The following is a 12,469-nucleotide window of genomic DNA, read 5'->3' on the forward strand; positions in this document are numbered from 1 at the left end:
CCTCAGCCTCCCACTGGCTGGGAAAATCTTGATGATTGGGGGCTGCAGGTCTGGGGGCCACTGGTGGCCCCTTGGCAAATGTGGCTCTTTCCTTTCAGACCCCCAGGACCAATGTAGGCCACCTTGTTCCCCTCCACATGCTAGGGAGCTCATTCCTGAGCTAAGGTTTGGAAGGAGGACTGAGATCTGGAGTCTTCTGTAGCCTCTCTCAAGAGCTACTCCTGATTGGACTCATTTGAAGACCTTAAGTGGGGGCTGGGTTCACCCTCCCAAAACTAGCTTTGTCTCACCTGCCGGCTGATTCCTGAAATTCCTTGGTGGGTGTCTCACCTACGTCTACATGTGGAGGTTGTTGATTCTCTAATTGAGCTCAAGGTTTGAATCCTGATTGGAAAACACCACCACCCCCCACCTTACCCCCACCCCAGGAGGGATTACCTTTGTCTTTCTCAGAGACAAAGTTCACAAGGCAGCAAGAAGGAGTTGGAGAGAGGCTTTGGCGGACTGGGGTAGGGAGAGAGACCATGAGGAAGCTTGGGGTCTGAGGCCGTGGACTTCAAGACAGGCTTTCAAGGATTGTTTTAGAGATTGGAGGGTGGCGGGGAGGAATATGAAATGTTTAGAAGCATGCCTGGTACATGCCTGGCTCATTAATGGGGCCAGGAGGGGAGTGTCGGAGAGGAAAGGAGATAGGGAGGAGGGGGAGATTCGGGAAGAGAGAGAAAGCCCCAAGAGATGGCCATGGGCCTGCACAGGGCAGAGACCCCTGCCTCCAGCACCCAACACCTACCCTCCCGCCCTGGTTGCATTCGGGGGTGTGGTGGGGGAGCAGAGGCTGATGTAGGGAGGGGGAGGCCTTCATTATCCTATTACCTTGGAGGCAGAGCTTTGCCTGCCCCAGGAAAAGGACCCAGGCGAGTTCTGGTTTACCCCAGGCTGTCTGGGGAGCCGATTTCTGTCCTTAAAACATTTTCTTTCTTTTCTTTCATTTTTATAGAGACAGGGTCTCGCTATGTTGCCCAGGCCGGTCTCAAACTCCTGGGCTCAAGCAATCCTCCCACCTCGAGCTCACAAAGTGTTGGGAGTATAGGCATGAGACACCTTGCCTGGCTCCTTAAAGCATTAAGGGCAAGATTTGGGTGCTAAAGTCTCCCAGTCTCTTTAGCTGTACCCGGACAGGCTGTTTAACAGTTAAGAGTTTGGGAGTCAAGCAGGCTGGAGTTGGAGCTCAGCTGTGGGACAGGTGCACTCCCACCTGTCCACGGGATAACTTGGTGGGGGGAATTTAGGGGGATCGTGAGGCATTAGCAAGCCAAGGGCACAGCATGCTGACCCCCAGGCACTGGACCCACCCTGGCTATTGCTCTGATAACCTCCAAATGGTTGCTATGCTGCTCGTGCCCTGCTTGGAGAAGGGTCGAGGGTCGGGCAATGATCGGAGAGCTCTGGGCTGAGAAGTCAGAAACAGTTTTATCTGCAGAATTCAGGGAAAATTAAAATCTCAGAATCAGGGCCTTGGGTGAGTGGAGGGAGGGTGGAGGTCTGAGTGGATGACAATCTGGTTGGTTACAAGTCGTTGGCTGTTGGAACTGGAGCCTGGCTGGGCCTCACCTCCCCCGATCCCTTGGCACCAGGTGATAGAGAGTGGTGCCATCCTGGCCACAGGATGGTGAACCCACTGGGCAGATTCCCCTCCCCAACCCTCACAGAAAGCAGAACCTGGAGGAAAGCCGTGGTGGAGGGGAAGGAGGCTGCATATCTTCCTACATTTGGGTGGAAAGGGAGAAGACGCTTTCTTTCCCAATGCAAAGCAGTTTTCTTTGCAACTCATTCATTCATTCATTCACTTACTCATTCATTCATTCATATTTAGGGAGTGTTTCCTGAGTGCTATAACACTAGTTCACAGGAACCAAAACACTTAGAGGCAAGGTTTTATGTGTTTTGTTTACTGCTATTGTCCAAGTTCCTAGTAGATGCTCAGTGAACATTTATTGAATGAATGAATGAATGAATGATGGATGGATGGATGGATGGATGCATACCAGCATTGGGCTAGACACTGAATATACAGTGGTGACCCAGCCACATCTCTCATCCCCCAGGAAACTCCATGGACCCCCCATTCTCTGGTCCCCTTCCCATCTTCACCTCTAATCTTGAACTCCCAGTAGGGCCCCACCAATGGTGGCTGGGCCTGAAATGGGCTGGGCTGTATTCTTGTTGGATCTTATGATCCAGCTGGCTAAAATCCCTACCCTGAAGACCCCTCTACAAAGGATCTCATTCACTTGAGGAGGTGTGGTCACCTTGTCTGGGAACCCTGTTGTTTTGTTTGCCTTACGTACAAGGACTGAACTGGACTCAGTTTCCTTTTCAACACATGATATCGTTTACCAAATCAACTCTGATGGGGCCCAAATGGCTCTCTCCCCTACAGTAATAATAATAATAATAAGCACCGTTTTTTTGTGGGTGGTTTTGTTTGTTTTTGAAATGGAATCTCGCTCTGTCACCAGGCTGGGGTGCAGTGGCACGATCTCGGCTCACTGCAACCACTGCCTCTTGGGTTCAAGTGATTCTCCTGCCTCAGCCTCCGAAGTAGCTGGGACTATAGGCGCGCACCATCACGCCCAGCTAAATTTTGTGTTTTTAGTAGAGACAGGGTTTCACCATGTTGGCCAGGATGGCCTTGATCTCTTGACCTCGTGATCTGCCCACCTTAGCCTCCCAAAGTGCTGGGATTACAGGCCTGAGCCAGCCCGCCCGACCTGCAGCATTTTTTAAGTATCACTTCATGCCAGGCACGTGTTTTCTTTCATTGAATTCTTTCAGCAACCATATGGGGTAGGTAGAGTTTTTTAATTATTAATATTATTTTTACATTTTTCTTGTTTGTTGAGACAGGGTCTCACTCTGTTACCCAGGCTGGAGTTCAGTGGCTCAGTCACAGCTCACTGCAGCCCAGCGTCCCAGGCTGAAGCGATCCTCCCACCTCAGTCTCTCCAGTAGCTGGGACTGCAGGTGCACACCACTACGGCCAGCTAACTTTTCTATTTTGTTTGTTTTTGTAGAGAAAGGGTTTGGCCATGTTGCCCAGGCTGGTCTCGAACTCCTGGGCTCAAGCAATCTTCCCACCTTGGCCTCCCAAAGTGCTGGGATTACAGGCGTGAATTATTATCCCGCTTTTACACACAGAGAAACTGAGCTCTCCTACTGCAGGATTTCAATGTATCTTTACAACAATCCAGAGAAACAGGTAATGTAATTGTCTGCATTTCATGGAAAATAAAATAGGCTCAGAGAGCTTAAGTAACTTGCCCAAGGTCACACAGAGCTAGCAAATGGTGTGTCTGGGATTCAAACCCAAGCAGTTTGACTGCAGATCCCATTCTGTTCACCCCAGCCTGCCTCTCCTCAGCTTCTTGGTGTCATCTGAGAGGTGAGTGTGGAGGACGTGGGGAATTTTTTTCTATGTGACATGGCTCTTGAAGCCTTTGGTTCACCCGCAGCCAAGTGTAAAGTTTCGGCTTTTCACAATGCCAGGAACCAACCACCTTGGGTCACTGTGCCGGTGAAGATTCTAATCTCCCCCAACAAAGAGGGTACTCAGCCCTTGCCTTCAGGGCACCACATTCCCAGCCTTCAAATTTCCCTGGAAGCCTGGCTTTCTCCAGCCAGATGGCCTTCCTAGGGGATGAGGGGGTTGTGGACCCTGCGCCACTCTCCCAACGTTTTGGATCCAAGGCCAGTTACTATGCCAGCCCGACCCTGGCACAAGGTGGGGAACGTGTGGTCCAGACCAGAGCCTGGAAAGGCAAAGTTGGATTTCAGAGGTTGGCAGGAGATGGAGACAGAGCAGGAAACAGAAGGGGTTAAGAGAAAAAAATGTCACCGGCCGGGTGCGGTGGCTCAAGCCTGTAATCCCAGCACTTTGGGAGGCTGAGGCAGGCGGATCACCTAAGGTCGGGAGTTTGAGATCAGCCTGACCAACATGGAGAAACCCCGTCTCTACTAAAAATATAAAATTAGCTAGGCATGCCTATAGTCCCAGATACTCAGGAGGCTGAGGCAGGAGAATCGCTTGAACCCGGCAGGCGGAGGTTGTGGTGAGCCTAGATCGCGCCATTGAATTCCAGCCTGGGTTACAACAGCGAAACTCCGTCTCAAAAATAAAATTAAAAGAAAAAGTCACTATTCTTTCCCTTTCTTGAAAGTCTCTGATTCATGCCTTTCACCTGGTGTTTGGTAAATAATGTGTTTATTTAACAAGCTGCAATGCCATGGAACCCATTCTGGAGGTCGAGGGTACAGGGATCCCAGCTGACCCAGCATGTATAAGCACTTACCATAGAACAGGCATGGGAACCTCCTGCAGTGGCTCACGCCTGTAATCCCTGCGCTTTGGGAGGCCAAGGTGGGAGGATTGCTCGAGACCAGGAGTTTGAGACCAGCCTGCCTGGGCAACATAGAGAGACTCTGTCTCTATAAAAAATTTTTTTTTAGTTAGCCACATATGGTGGCACCTATAATCTCAGCTACTTGGGAGGCTGAGGTGGGAGGATCACTTGAGCACAGGAATTCAAGGCTGCAGTAAGCCGTGATTGTGCCACTGCACTCCAGCCTTGGTGACAGAGTGAGACCCTGTCTCTTACACAAACAAAGTACAGGCATAGGGAGCAATGTTTTGCCTGAACCTCGCATTTAATCTGCACACAACTGTATCAGGTAGGTACATCCTTACCATCACCATCATCATGGTCACCATTACCACCATCATCGTGGTCATCATCACCACCATCATCATGGTCACCATCGCCACCATCCCCTTCATTACCATCACCATCACCATCCTCACCATCACCACCACCACCATCATCACCACCATCCTCACCATCACCACTATCAGAATCACCATCACCACCACCATTATCACCATCCTCACCATCATCCCCATCACCATCATCATCCTCACCACCATCACCATCATGATCACCATCACCACCATCACCCTCACCATCTCCTCCATCCTCACCATCACCATCCTCACCATCACCACTATCAGAATCACCATCACCACCACCATTATCACCATCCTCATCATTATCACCATCCTCACCATCATCCCCATCACCATCATCATCCTCACCACCATCACCATCATGATCACCATCACCATCACCACCATCACCCTCACCATCTCCTCCATCCTCACCATCACCATACTCACCATCACCACCATCATCACCATCATCACAACCATTATCACCATCCGCACCATCATCACCATCACCATCCTCACCATCACCATTATGATCACCATCACCACCATCACCCTCACCATCACCTCCATCATCACCATCCCATCCTCAGCACCATCACCATTATCATCACTATCATCAGCATCATGACCACCATCACGCTCACCATCATCTCCATTATCACTATCACCATCACCATTCTCACCGTCATCACCATCACCACCAGCAGCAACATTACGGTCACCCACATGGCTTCCCAGACCCAAGACCCAGCCCACAGATGGGGTAACAGACCCTAAGGACATGATGACGTGTCGTCTCCTAGAAAGTTGGCAAAGAATTTGGGCTCTAAAGCCTGAAAGACCTAAATTTGATTTCTAGCTCTGCCGCTTTTGACCTATGTGACTTCAGGCAATTGACCTAACCTCTCTGAACCTCAGCCGCCTTGTCTGTAAAATGGTGATGATCACAGTTCCTCCTCACAGGGCTGTGGTGAGAGGCACATGAGCTAATGCCTGTGAGGCCGTGACACAGGGCCTGGCTGAAATCACAAAAGGAAAAAACAAACACTGCAAAGGGGGCAGCAGTTAAGGGAATTGCTCAGAGCATCTGATTGGTAGTTCCCAGCAGCTCAATCTCTGGATTGCAAGAAGTAGGTGTTGCCCAGCGTGAGAATGGGCACTGGAGAGCCAGTGTGGGGACATGACTAGAGAGATCACCCAAGGGCCTTTTTTTCTTCTCAAGGAGCCAGGGTGTGGAGGGGTGGGAGGAAAGCTTTTGTGTGGAACAGGGTGGAGAGTTCAGAGCTGATGATGCAGCCAATCCAGTCTAAGAGAGAGAAGGGAGCAGGCTCCTTTTCCAGGCTGCGTGGAGGGGCTCTGGGGGAAAACTCCTTCCTGCTCCTGTCTCAGAGGGTTCCCCAGAGCTGCCAGCACACACCTCCACCACGCATGATGGCATTTCCTTGTGGGCTCATCTCCCTTTTTGATGATTTGCTTCCAAATAGCAGTAAAGGTGGGCACTGAAGGCCAATGGTATGCCAGGGAATCCTGAGTGTCTTGCATCTAGCCTCTAGGGCTGCCACAAATGCCGGTAGGGTATGTGTGCTGCCAACTCCAGGGATGTCATTGTCAATCACACAGACTACATACATGATGAAGGATGCTCCCTGGAGTTGTATAGTGCACAGCCTGCACAACCATACAGGACTGCCCTGCCAGCCGCCTTCTTCCTGCAGAAGGTGCAGAACTGTCTTGAGTGTCTCAGCTCCAGCTGCAACTCGAGGCAGAGAAAGGTTGAGTGTAAATGCCAATCAAGATGCAAACGGCCCAGGTTTGCTGCCCAAGTCTTGTTCTGGAGAAGATTGTGTCTGGGCATTGTGGTGACTGGTGATGGTGGTGGATTATCGATTGTCCTTAATATAGATTATCAGGAGGCAATATAGCGAAGTGGTTAGAGAGCAGGCTCTGGAGCAAACAGACACAGTTTCAATTTTGCTCTGCTACTTACTCTCACTGTGTGATTTGGGCAAATCACCTGACCTCTCTGTGCTTCCGCTCTGTGCTCGTCTGAAAAACAGGTATATAGTAATATGCGGCCGGGCGCAGTGGCTCACGCCTGTAATCCCAGCACTTTGGGAGGCCGAGGCTATAAGATCACCTGAGGTCAGGAGTTTGAGACCAGCCTGGACAACACAGTGAAACCCATCTCTACTAAAAATACAAAAATTGGCCAGACATGGTTGCGGGTGCCTGTAATCCCAGCTACTCAGGAGGCTGAGACAGGAGAATTGCTTGAATTCGGGAGGCAGAAGTTGCAGTGAGCCTAGATTGCGCCAAGGCACTCCAGTCGGGGTGACAGGGCGAGACTTCGTCTAAAGAATGAAAAAATAAAAATAAAGACTATAATAATATGCATGAGTGTATTCTAGCTTTCCCTGTCTTGCAGAGTGGCTGTAAGAAGGAGATGAGATAATGTGAGTAAAGCTAAGCACAGTGCCTGCTGCACAGTAAATGACCACTAAGGGCCAACAAAATTGCCAGCCAGAAAGGTGGGGCACAGAGTCAACCATAGGAAGGCAGCTCCCTGAAATCCTGCCAGCATGATGGAGGATTTGAGGCCCAACCTGAAGTCTTTGGTCTAGGGCCAGATCAAGTTGGTTCTTGATTGGGCCTTGTCACAACTTTTTCATAATCAAGTGCTACTAAGGTTTCTGAGATTGTGCAGGGGCGATTCTGTGTGCAAACACCAGGAAAGAGGAGGAGGCCTGCAATCTGGTTTTTTGTTTTGTTTTGTTTTGCTTTGAGACAGAGTCTCATTCTGTCACCCAGGCTGGAGTGCAATGGCGCGATCTCGGCTCACTGCAACCTCCGCCTCCTGGGTTCAAGCAATTCTCCTGCCTCAGCCTCCTGAGTAACTGGGACTACAGGCACGTGCCACCACACCCGGCTAATTTTTTGTATTTTTAGTAGAGACAGGGTTTCACCATGTTAGCCAGGATGGTCTCAGTCTCAGTCTCCTGACCTCGTGATCCACCTGCCTCGGCCTTCCAAAGCGCTGGGATTACAGGTGTGAGCCACTGCGCCCAGCCCAATCTGGGCTTCTTTGCCCTCAATTAATTCCTCCAACCTAGGGGTCTGCATACTATGGCCCAAAGGTCAATGTTTGGTCCACCAGTTGTTTTTTGTGCAGCTTGTGAGTTAAGAATGGTTTACATGGTTGAAAAAAAAAAAATCACATTTCATGACACATGCAAATCAAATGAAATTCAAAATTCAGTGTTCATAAGTGAAGTGTGGTTGAAACATAGCCATGCCCAGTCATTTACATGTTATCTACGGCTGCTTTTGCACTATGATGGCAGCACTGAGTAGCCACGACGTAGACTGTATGGCACACAAAGCCTAAAATACTGCTGCCTGGCCTGGCCCTTTCCCGAAAAAGTTTGCTGACTCTTGCTCTAGCTTTGTGGCTCCCAAACTCTGCTGCATGTATTATCAAATTATCTAGGAAACATTTTATTTTTTATTTTTTTTGGTCTCGCTCTGTCGCCCAGGCTGGAGTGCAGTGGCGCAATCTTAACTCACTGCAACCTCCACCTCCTGGGTTCAGACGATTCTCCCGCCTCAGCCTCCCGAGTAGCTGGGATTACAGGTGCCCACCACCACACCCAACTAATTTTTGTATTTTTTTGTAGTGACAGGGGTCTCAAATTCCTGGGTTCAAGTGATCCTCCCACCTCAGCCTCCCAAAGTGCTCAGATTATAGGCGTGAGCCACCTTGCCTGGCCACGTCTCAAATGTTAACATGCACACGAGTCGCTAGGGGTCTTGTTAAAATGCGATGATTCAGTAGGTCAAGTGGGACCCAGCTTTTGTGTCTCTAACAAGCTGATGATGCCAGTGCTGCTGGTTCTGGTGCCCTACTTGGAATAGTAAGGTGGTGGGCCGGAGGTTCTCAAACTTTAGCATGGCCAGAGCCTCCTGGAAGGCTGTTAAAACCCAGACTGCTAGTTAAAACCCAGAGGCCTCAGAGGGAGACTGAGGATTTGCCTTTCTATCAAGCTCTCAGGTGATGCTGTTTCAGCTGGTCTGGGGACCAGACTTGGAGAATCCCTGCTCCCAGCTCTGCACTGACTCTCCCCTAGGGTAGGGGAGCCCCGCAGTCCACAGAAGGTGGGATTTTTTACTCTCTCTGAGGTCAGACTCCTTGACACCCAGTTCTCACCGAGGGAATTAGGTCTCAGTTGGCTTCCCCAGTCAACTGTCTCTGACCAGACTCAAGCGGTTTCCTCAAGTTCAACCCACGACTTACAGACATGATTGGAATTGGGAGACAGCGGAAGTTCTCGTCCATGTGTTGCAAACCTCTTCCCCATTCCAGGGGGTTCTGATCCGTGCAGTTTACAGCCGAGGCCCCCTCTGAGGAGCTCTCACATTAGACACCACCGTGGGCCTCTACACAAGCGAATTTGAGCCCCAGGTATGAGGTCTTGGGTAGGCCCTGGCCTTCAGCTTCAGGCCTGGAGCCCCAGGGATGGGAGGGGAAGGCCACACCCTCCCAGAGAGCTGTGGCTGCTGCAGCGTCAGGGACAAGGGCAGGGCCCTCTCTTGGGTCAGGCTGGGCCCAGAGCCATTGCCTCAACTGCCTTGAACAAGAATGACCACCTAAGTCCCAGCCGGTTTCCCGGAGTCCTTGAACTTGAGAGTGCTGGTGGCCAGATCTGGATGCGTGAGCTTAAGGAGACCAGAGAGTATGAATTCCTGAATTCTCTTCCTGGACTTTATTTTATTTTATTTTTTTGAGACAGAGTCTCACTCTGTCGCCCAGACTGGAGTGCAGTGGTGTAAGCTCAGCTCACTGCAACCTCCGCCTCCCGGGTTCAAGCGATTATTCTCCTGCCTCAGCCTCCTGTGTAGCTGGGACTACAGGCGTGTGCCACCACGCCCAGCTAATTTTTGAATTTTTACTAGAGATGGGGTTTTGCCGTGTTGGGCAGGCTGGTCTCGAACTCTTACCCTCAATGATCCACCTGCCTCAGCCTCCCACAATTCTGTGATTACAGGCACAAGCCATGGTGCCCGGCCTTTTTCCTGGATTCTCAACAGCATCGTCTTGCCTCTCCCTGGGGCTCCCTGTTCCTCTGAAGACCCCGCCTGTGGGTGGGGATGTGAGCAGGGCTGGTGTCTGCTGTCCATCCCAGGCAGGGCCATCAAGTCCCATAGGACAAGACAGCACACAAAGCCTGGACCCTGGGAAAGGCAGGGGTATTAGGAGGCCTGGACCAGCCCTCAGGCAAACCCTTGCTCTTCGCTCTCCAGTGGGGTGACCTTGGGCAGCTGTCCATGCTGCAGAGGCAATGATGCCCCGGAGCGTTGACTCAAGGATTAAATGAGATGATGGCTTAAAGTGCTGTGACAGTTCCTGGCACATTAGGTACTCTGTGGACGGTGGCTGCTATCATCAGCATAATAATAGATACTGGCCAGGCACAGTGCCTCACACTTGTAATCCCGGCGCTTTGGGAGGCCGAAGCAAGAGAATCGCTTGATATGAATTATGATGATTGAGTTATGTAAACTGCCATGACACACTCTCTCCCATTCCCTTGGAGCCTTCCAGATACAACAGTTTTTGTTTGTTTTATGCCTGAAAAGCACCTATTTGGCTGTAAAACTGTATTCATTCCCATATTAAACCCACATCTAAGTGCCTACAGTGTGCCAGCCATTGATCTGGGTCAGCACTATCCAACATACATACAACACAAGCCACAGATCGGAATGGCATAAGCAACTGAAAATTTTTTTTATTTCCTCTTTTGAGACAAGGTCTCACGCTATCACCTAGGCTACAGTGCAGTGACATGATCATGGGCCACCGCAGCCTCGATCTCCCGGGCTCCAGCGATCCTTCCACCTCAGCCTCCCAAGTAGCTGGGACTGCAGGTGCACGCCACCATGCTTGGTTAATTTTTTTTTTTTTTTAATTTGTATGTTTTGTAGGGACAGGGTCTTGCTATGTTGCCCAGACTAATCTTGAATTCCTGGCCTCAAGTGATCCTTCTGCCTGGGCCTCCCAAAGTGCTGGGATTACAGGCGTGAACCACTGTGCCCAGCCCAGCAATGTAAAATTGTCATAGCCACATTTTAAAAGTAAACACAAACAGATCAAACTAATTTTATTAATATATTTCATTGAACCCATATATCCAAAATAGTACTTCAACATATAATCAATATTAAAAATTATTTGTGAGTTTTTAAATATTCAATGTGTCTTTTAAAATATTTAATTGTGGAAAATACATGTGTATAACAAAATTTACACTGTGATCATTTTTAAGTGTACAGTTCAGTGGTCTTAACTCCATCCACATTATTGGTCCTCAGAAAACATTCTGGGGGCTGGGCACGGTGGCTCATGCCTGTAATCTGTAATCCCAGCACTTTGGGAGGCCGAGGTAGGCAGATCACCTGAGGTCAGGGGTTCGAGACCAGCCTGGCCAACATGGTGAAATCCCATCTCTACTAAAAATACAAAAAAAAAAAAAAAAAATTAGCTGGGCTTGGTCCAGGCTCATGCCTGTAATCCCAGCTACTCAGGAGGCTGAGACAGGAGAACCACTTGAATCTGGGAGGCAGAGGTTGCAGTGAGCTGAGATCACGGCACTGCACTCCAGCCTGGGTGACAAGAGTGAAACTCCATCTCAATTAAAAAAAAAAAAAAAAAAAAAAACTGGGGCTACGGAGGAGGGAGGATGACCTCCATTCACAGAGGACTTCTTGGAGGAGGTGGCACTGGAGCTGGGCCTGGAAATCGTAGAGGATATGTGGGTAGAGGTAAAGGTTTTGCACTCCAGGACTGAGTAACAGCATGAGTCAAAGTGTGGTGGTGGGAATTCCCAGGGTACCCATGGGCTTCAGTGTGTGGTTGCATGGGTATGGGATGCAACTGAGAAGCCTCTCATAGGCACTGACCTCTCTCCGTGCCAGACACGGTGCCAGGTGCTTCATATTTACGATTTAATCTTCACATCAACCCAATGAAGTCAAAACTATTTTCCCCTCATTTTACAGATGGGGAAACCAGGGCACAGAGAGGGTGAGTAAATTTCACAAGGTCACACAGTAAGTGACCAAACTGCGGTTCGAACCCAACTTCTTAACCACTACTCCATTGTAAAGCAAAGTGCAAGGAATTAAAGGAGACATCTAGGCTGGGACCAGGTTGCAAGGTGTCTTGGAAGCCAGCTAAGGGTTGAGGGGCCTTTATTCTATAGACACCAGTAACCCTTGAAAGTTTCTGACAGGAGCGTGACATAGATAGCTAAGCCTCAAGGAAGTGCAGGCCAAAGACTGAATCTTTCTTTTAGCAAGCTGGGAAATTCCCCTTCCAGCACCAGTCCTTTCTAAGGCAGCCTTGCAATTAAGTATCTAAACTCAGCAACCACCTACACATTTCATCCTTCTTTTTCCCTAATGAATTACAGTAGCCAACCTTCATTCAACACCATGCCAAGAGCTTTATATGCATTTTCACCCTCACTGAAAACAAAACAAAAACCTAACAAAAAACCAAGGTACTATTGCTGGCCTCATTTGCAAATGAGACAACTGAGGCTCAGAGAGGTGATGCAATTTTGCCAAGATCACCCAGCCACCCAGCCAGTAAGAGATGGGAAGAGATGCCACTCAAGTCTGTCTAAC

The 12,469-nt window shown here is 49.6% G+C and overlaps 1 protein-coding gene across 1 annotated transcript in view; it reads left to right on the top strand.

Moving 5' to 3' along the window:
* Positions 1–12,469, top strand: part of SCNN1B (sodium channel, non voltage gated 1 beta subunit) — a 92,875-nt gene that overhangs the window by 11,387 nt on the left and 69,019 nt on the right. Inside the window, exon 2 of the mRNA XM_011987960.1 lies at positions 11,840–11,864. Coding sequence (XP_011843350.1) covers positions 11,840–11,864 — 25 coding nt within the window. The remainder of the gene's footprint in view (positions 1–11,839; positions 11,865–12,469) is intronic.

Source organism: Mandrillus leucophaeus, unplaced genomic scaffold (genome assembly GCF_000951045.1).
Source record: "Mandrillus leucophaeus isolate KB7577 unplaced genomic scaffold, Mleu.le_1.0 Scaffold32, whole genome shotgun sequence".
Lineage (NCBI taxonomy): Eukaryota > Metazoa > Chordata > Mammalia > Primates > Cercopithecidae > Mandrillus > Mandrillus leucophaeus.